General features: G+C 37.1%; 1 protein-coding gene across 1 annotated transcript in view; it reads left to right on the top strand.

Moving 5' to 3' along the window:
- LOC114657624 (transcription initiation factor TFIID subunit 4-like) overlaps window positions 1-7,500 on the top strand; it is a 458,757-nt gene that overhangs the window by 77,707 nt on the left and 373,550 nt on the right. The window contains exon 2 of the mRNA XM_051932232.1: window positions 2,645-2,859. Coding sequence (XP_051788192.1) covers window positions 2,645-2,859 — 215 coding nt within the window. The remainder of the gene's footprint in view (window positions 1-2,644; window positions 2,860-7,500) is intronic.

Genomic DNA, 7,500 nt, shown 5'->3' with positions numbered 1-7,500 from the left:
ATTAATGAGAGATGCTATCTGTTTCAACTTTTCACCTCGAACGGATACTCAAAATCATTCATTAATCGGAGTCCTACACAGCAGGCGCCAAAGGAATCAGCATACAAGCGACGTACATCAGAACCCCCACTCCACCTGGCATTCACTCCCATACCACCATAATGTGTCAGAAGGCACGGCACGCACCCCTGACCAAGTGGGGCATCAAAATAGCACATAAAACCACCAACAATCTGACGCATGGTCCTGGTTAATGCTAAAAACAAGAAATCGACAGCCGAAACACGAAACACAGTTTATAGTATTCCATGCAATTCTTTGCTCAGCTGTATACATAGGACAAACGTCAAAAAGAATTTCAACACGGTGTACAGGAACATCGCAACGCTGTCAGAAGAAAGGACGCCTTATCTTTGATATATGCACATACTAAATCGACAGGACACACATTCAACTGGGACAACGTGAAAGTAAAATGTAAGGCCAGTACAAAAAGCGCCAGAGAGTTGGCCGAGTCTTGGCTATCAGATGAAAATGCCATCAACAGACACTTGGACATAAACCCAGCATATGCCAACTTAAGAAGGACATATGCACTTTAATTTAACGATAAACCCCCCCCCCCCCTCCTTTTGATCATACGGACTTAGTCACCTCCACCCCCCCCCCCCCCACCCCCCCCCGCCCCCCCCCCCCCCCCCCCCCCCCCCCCCCCCCCCCCCCCCCCCCCCCCCCCCCCCCCCCCCCCCCCCCCCCCCCCCCCCCCCCCCCCTGAATGTGCTGCTATATATTGCCTTTGATTCTTGTAAGTCTAAGCATTATCCTCTGATGAAGACCCCTGATAGGGGTTGAAAGCTCAGGAATAAAACTATTTTATGATACGTGATTCGTTTTTTCTCCCTTTGTGGATCTCCAACTGCAAATATATATATATATATATATATATATATATATATATATACTGTAGATGTGACTTAGTCATTTTCAAAAAATCAAGTACATTTGCACACCCTAAACTGTGATTGTCTGCAGTCAGCTTGAAAGCTAAAAGTCTTGGCATGTGATGTCACTGTTGCAATGGTATGAAGGTCAGTGTTGCACACATCTAGGTTGTCCGCATTTCTGGATGCAAACTTCCTTTTGGTAGTCTTGCGTGTGCTATTTTATTTGGAGGTTTAGAAATTCTTACATGTCTCCTCTGTTTTGATCTTCAGTTTGAGTATTGGGACTAGTAGTTTTGTATATGTTGACTCATAACCAATGTTTCATTAACACCTGAAGGGACTGTTACTTGAATGTGTTACTACAATGTGTGTTTGTCTCCAAGAATATTTTGGATTTTTGTCCATTATTGAAAACTCTCCACATCTGAATGATTTTATTTTTGCTGCCTTTAATTTTGATAATCAGCGTATCTGAAAGTTTTACACTTTTTCTCTCACAGTCACGCACAGGGAATGCACACCCTGGTCTGTTTATAGTTCAAGCGTTCAGACCATCACACTGTGCAGTAGCAGAATTCATAGCTTTTCCTCCCAAAGACTTTTCTTTGCCTTTATTTATCGATCTTGCAGATAATTAGATTTCTGCTTGCCCAAACTTTTGTCTTTGTCCAGGGGCTTAGTGATTTCTCACCATGAATTTGAGGACATTTTTGCAGATAATGACGGACACTGTTTCTTGAATGAGACTATATTTTTGTCTAGCACATGCATAGTTGATGCATACAGGGGTGCACAGAACCATGTGCTCAGAAGATTCTGGAGGCATGTGGTCGGCAACACAAGGGTTTGTATGCCAGGATTGCTGATTAAATTTACGTCACACGCCCCCTAGCAGACCCTTATGGTGAATGTGGACAAGCTAAATATAAATGGTTCTAAAGGAACTCTATAGATAAATTTCCCATTTCAGTATTCTAGCCTTAAGATACAGTGTTCCTGCTCATTAAAACTTAGTCAAATTCTCAAGCTGTTGATGGTGTGATGTTTGTAATTAGTGTTTGGTTGATATCCAGTTAAGATTTTGATTTTACTCTGCACATGTGACAATATTACTATTACTACTGCTACAACTAATATAAAAACTACTTCAGGTTGTTTGCATTCATTCCTCGATGTTCCTCAAATAAGTTTATTTTTATGCATTCTTGTTAAAGGAAAAGTTGGGTGTTAACTGTATAAAAAGTATGTTGTATGTGAACTCTGTAGAAAGCTTTGAATTACAGGAACAACAAAAAGAAATCAAAATGAATAGTTAAATCAATATAATCTTCAAGATGCCCTAAATACTGTATATACTGTAATTTATTTTTAGCAAATCACTTTGTTTAATTAGCACTGATAAAATGCTGAATATGATACTTAAAGAAAGTTTAAGACTTTTAATATGGCTGCACCTTTATTGATAATAAATGTAAAAAATGATTTTTGAAAGAAAGGTGAGAGTAAGAATGAATACTCTTTAGAAACTGGTTTAAACATAAAAAAAAAACATCTCTGGTACATATGTTTTTATCCCCATTGTTTGTTACTGTTGATTTGCAGTTTCATTTTCCAAGACTAATTCATAATGATAATCTCTATTAAAGGAATTCTGATGTTTTTTTTCCTTCCTCCGTCCCCTTCCCTTATGTTTTTTTCAGGTATGATTCTGGTCCGAACAGACACTGGGCAGCTGGTAATGGTTCCACAGCAAGCATTAGCTCAGGCTCAGGCCCATGCGCAGGCGCAAGCTCAAGCTCAAGCTCAAGCTCATGCTCAAGCACAGGTTCAAGTGCAAAGTCAGGTGCACAACAGCATCTCTCCTAGGCCAGCAGCACCTACCAGCGGACCAGCATTTCGAATGGCCTCAACACAGGTATGCAGTTGGCTGTGATTTGAATTTTTACTTTTTTATGTACAAATTAAGTATGGGAATCAGTGAAAACATTAAAAAAGGAGAACTAACTATAGAAGCATACAGGAAAGAAGCAAAATGAAATACAGGAGATATTTAAAAAAAAGTGCCTTCTGATTTTACAGTTATATCTATGGTTGTTTTGTTAATCTAGAAAATAATTATAGAGTAATGTTATAATTCCAACCTATTCCAACTGTGATAAGGAATATTTCCGTGGTTTCTTAGAATATCTACCTGATATAGAGACTGTTACATTTTAATCACTTTTTTTTATTTTGATTATATATAGCAAATGTATGTGTAATACATCTGTAAATGATATAATGCTGTGATTTTTGATTCATTCTGAATTATTTGTTTACTTTTTCTATTTATTTCTTGTAAATAAAAATACTATTATGTTTCTGACATGTTCTTGCTGCCAGCATACTACTATTTTGAGTAGTTTAAAATATGGGGGTTACTGGATCTTGTTTATGGTTGCCAGGGCCATTGCCTGTCACATGGCAGGATGTCGCACCAGGATTTCATGGCCATTTTTGCATTTAAGATAGTGACACAATAAAAAAAAAAAATCATCTGTATATATGAATAGCTTCTATCTATATAAACTTAGTTTTGATTACCAACATCTTGGGAGCAAGCTTATTTTCTAGTCTTTGGATTTTTGGCCCAGTTCTTTTGACTTTTTTATTCTATTTTACTATTTATTAGTGCTTTTTTGTTTTTAGCAGTTCTTTTCATTTTCACATTATGGATCTGTGACTCCTGATAGTATTTTGAGTATCTTTTATCTAGTCCTTTTTGCAAATCACATTATTTTCAGCTCTCTTTCTCTGAATTCATTACGTGTACATACATAAAGCAATTTTTTTCCCCAGATTTTCTGTTCATGTGCAAAAGAAAGCCCTTCTGAAGTATGCCAATTATTTTATACTCTGAAGGGGCATTCGTACTTGCACTAAAAATGTTCTTATTTTGGAAAGACTGTTTGTGTCTCAGGTTCCTCCGTCCAGCTATCAAATGATATGCGGGTTGATGAACTGGTGTATGTAAATTGGCCTGTGTGTTTACTCTGTAATGAACTGGCACCCTGTCCAGGCATTGTTCCTGGCTTGATGATTTCTGGGGTAGAACCCAGCCTCCTCTTAACCCTGCCCTGAATAAGCAGGTTAAGAAAACTGATGAATGGATGGATGTTTTATATTTCAGTTCCAGTGTGTAAAGACAAAGTGGCATGACTGCATTTTAGTCTTCTGTTGTACTGGTGCAAAAAATCACTCAAATAATTTTTAGCTCTATTGAATAATTGGGCAGGGTGTCTCTGGTTCTTCTCAAACCCGGCTGCAATTAGATTTTCTCATTATTACAGTAGTAGCAGGAATGCCTCAAAAATATTGAATTTGGTAGGAAACGCATATTTGTAGGGGCAGTAGGATACAGATCTTTATCAGAGAACAAAAACATTGCATTGGTTTTTCCTACCGGCCACCAGGTAACTGCTGACAAATTGTAGCAAATTTTAAACCTCATACTTTTCCAGTTAAGCTTTAAGTATTTTATAAATTCCACTTTTTTTTCTGAACCTGGATATATTAGCATAATTTGAAATTTTCATTAACTACAAAATAAGCAGTTTACATTTTTAAAAATATAATGAAAATATGTGAGAGACCGTGGAAAAAAACTTGATAATCAAAAAATATTTGCAAAATATGCATTTGTGCTCCCTTTCAAATGAAGTATAGCTTGGTAGATGCTGCCATCTGGCGGCCATTAATAGGTAACCAACAAAAGAGCAAGTCATAATCCACCTGTGTTTTAATCCATAAAGTTTAAATAATTCTGACAACCTGTCTCCCTTTTTCTAATGCAAAACTTTGAATGTAACATTATCACAAATTCCAAGCTCTGAATATTTTATGCTGGTATGCAGTTTAAGTAAATTCCTTAATATTTTTTGGTTTCGTTTGTCTCAGGTGTGTTTGTGCCCTTTGTACAATGTCCTGAATGAACACTTCATAGCCACATTTATCATTCTCACTTAACTGACTGTTTAATTGGTGGAGAACATGCAAGCCATAATATTTAGGTGGCTTTGAATGTGTAGTATGGAGATAATTTGGTGATTAGAGTATATTAGTAACATAACCAATACTGAGGGTTTCATTTGTGACATTGTCACATATGTATTGAGAATTAGCCACAAACCAAAACAAAATTCTCTTAATAGCAATCTGTTTATTGACACTGAAAAGAGATATCTCAACAATGGTCTTGATCTTGTCATAGGTGAGATAAAGTGGTTGTCTTTAAAGTGTATAGTAGTGTTGGATTGGTATTAAAAGTATGACTTTGGTATTGATACAGGCTTCCATACCTCAGTACTGGAACCCCAATGAATACCAAAGCAAATGACGGAGAACTCACTCCCCCAATCCCCAAATATCTCACAGCCTCTAGATTCTCCCAGCTCATAAACATGCTCACCTTCCTGCTCCACTGCACAATTGCGTGTCTAACTGCAGCGTTGCACTCTGCAAATCATTCTAAGGAGCTAAGGGTGGTGGGGAGTGGTGCCCCATGGAGTTTTAGACTCGCTAACAAAAATATATAAGTTCAAAGAGTGTTGTGGGTGTTATTCCCCCTTGGTGTTTTGAGCTTTAAATACTGTAATAGGCATATTACATTAAAGAGCATGGTTCCACTTAGAATTGTGTTCGCACAAATAAGTGACTGAATGCAATTTACTTCCAGCATTGAAAATAACTAAATACTGTTACTGTAGTTTTATAAATCAGGTTCTTCTGTACTTTTTTCAATACTAGTATACAGCACAATTCTAGTGTATATACAATCTATACCTAAAATATCTTCACTAATTGATGAAATTCAGTCACTGCATACTAAAGTGTGCACTGTTCATATTGAATGAAAGCAGTATGTAATTTAATTAAATACTACAAGTGTGGGAAGTTTATAAATTGCATACTGCTCTGTGCTGCTGGGATGAGCAACATACAGTATATAGTAAGTTGATGAATAATTAACAGTGCAGTACCATACTTTTTGTTATGTTTGAAATAGGTTTTAATATTGTAAAGGTATGCATAGAAGTTACATATAGGTTTAGTGTTTCTTTCCTGTGTTTCTGTTTACTTTGAAGGCAAAGGAAATTTTCTGAAAATATGAAGAGCAAAAGTTGATAATTAAGTGTGTTTTTCTTACGTAAACAGTTTTTATTTTATGTTATTTCAGTTTTTTTTCCTTTTAGAAAGTTATTTAAAACTGCTTTCAATTTTTGTTAACATACAGACAGGAGTAAAAGAAGCATAATAAATTTCTTCCCATGTAATGTAAATATTTAAATTTAGTATATAAATGGTGTCTTGTTTAATTGTCCGGCTGTATTAAGCTGTTGTGATTTGCATGATTTTACAGTAATTCAGTTCATTATAGTTATACCTTACATACAGTGAAATGTGTTTAGTACCAGTGAAATGGTGCAGAAGCTTTTATAGAGCATACTGAAAATAAATGAATAGTTCCTATGTGTATAATACATATTTATCTATTTGACTTATGCCTTTATTCCAGCAACTTGCAACATCTGAGGTACAATTTGTTACATTACTTTTGTTTTTTGCAGCACAGGCAGGTGAAGTGACTTCCTCAGGGTCACACAGTGGTGTCAGTACCAGGATTTGAACTGACAAGCTCCGGGTTTGCTGAAATATTACTGAAGAAAGAAAAAAAACGAAAACGGGCAAATGGGGCTATGCATACAAATGTCCATCCATCCATCCAACCCGCTATAGCCTAAATACAGGAGCCAATCCCTGCCAACACAGGGCACACGGCAGGAAACAAACCCCGGGCAAGGTGCCAGCCCACCGCACGGTGCACACACCCACACACACCACGGACAATTTAGAATCGCCAATGCACCTAACCTGCATGTCTTTGGACTGTGGGAGGAAACCGGAGTACCCGGAGGAAACCCAGACAGACACGGGGGAGAACATTCAAACTCCATGCAGGGAAGCGAACCCGGGTCTCCTAACTGGCACCCTTTCACTGCGCCACCATACCGCCCGCGTACAAACTTAAAAGGTTTAAATAAAACAGAAATATATACCTTTATTTTTACTTCCTTAACTTGTGGAGGTGTATCCTGTAGCAAAGCCCTAACTTTTTTCATGAAAGCCCCTTTCAGTCAATAAGCCTTAAAAACAGGTGTAAAGCTAAACTTGCAGCACCGCTATTCAATTACACTTGCCTAACGCCTCTCCTAAGGGGAGATACTGTGGGATCTGGGCATCCGTCAGAGCACCAATCACAGGCCCGATTAGAAAGCGGGAAGCTGTGATTTGTCGTCTCCCTCCCATGTAACAATCACAGTCCGTGTTACAACGCACTATGTATGTATGTGTATATGTATATATATATGTATGTATGTGTGTATATGTATGTGTATATATATATATATATGTTGATGTGTGTGTGTGTGTGTATATATATATATATATATATATATGTATATATGTATGTATATATATATATATGTATATATGTATGTATATATATGTATGTATATGT

Source organism: Erpetoichthys calabaricus, chromosome 9 (genome assembly GCF_900747795.2).
Source record: "Erpetoichthys calabaricus chromosome 9, fErpCal1.3, whole genome shotgun sequence".
Lineage (NCBI taxonomy): Eukaryota > Metazoa > Chordata > Cladistia > Polypteriformes > Polypteridae > Erpetoichthys > Erpetoichthys calabaricus.
This window is presented reverse-complemented; position numbering and strand designations above follow the sequence as displayed.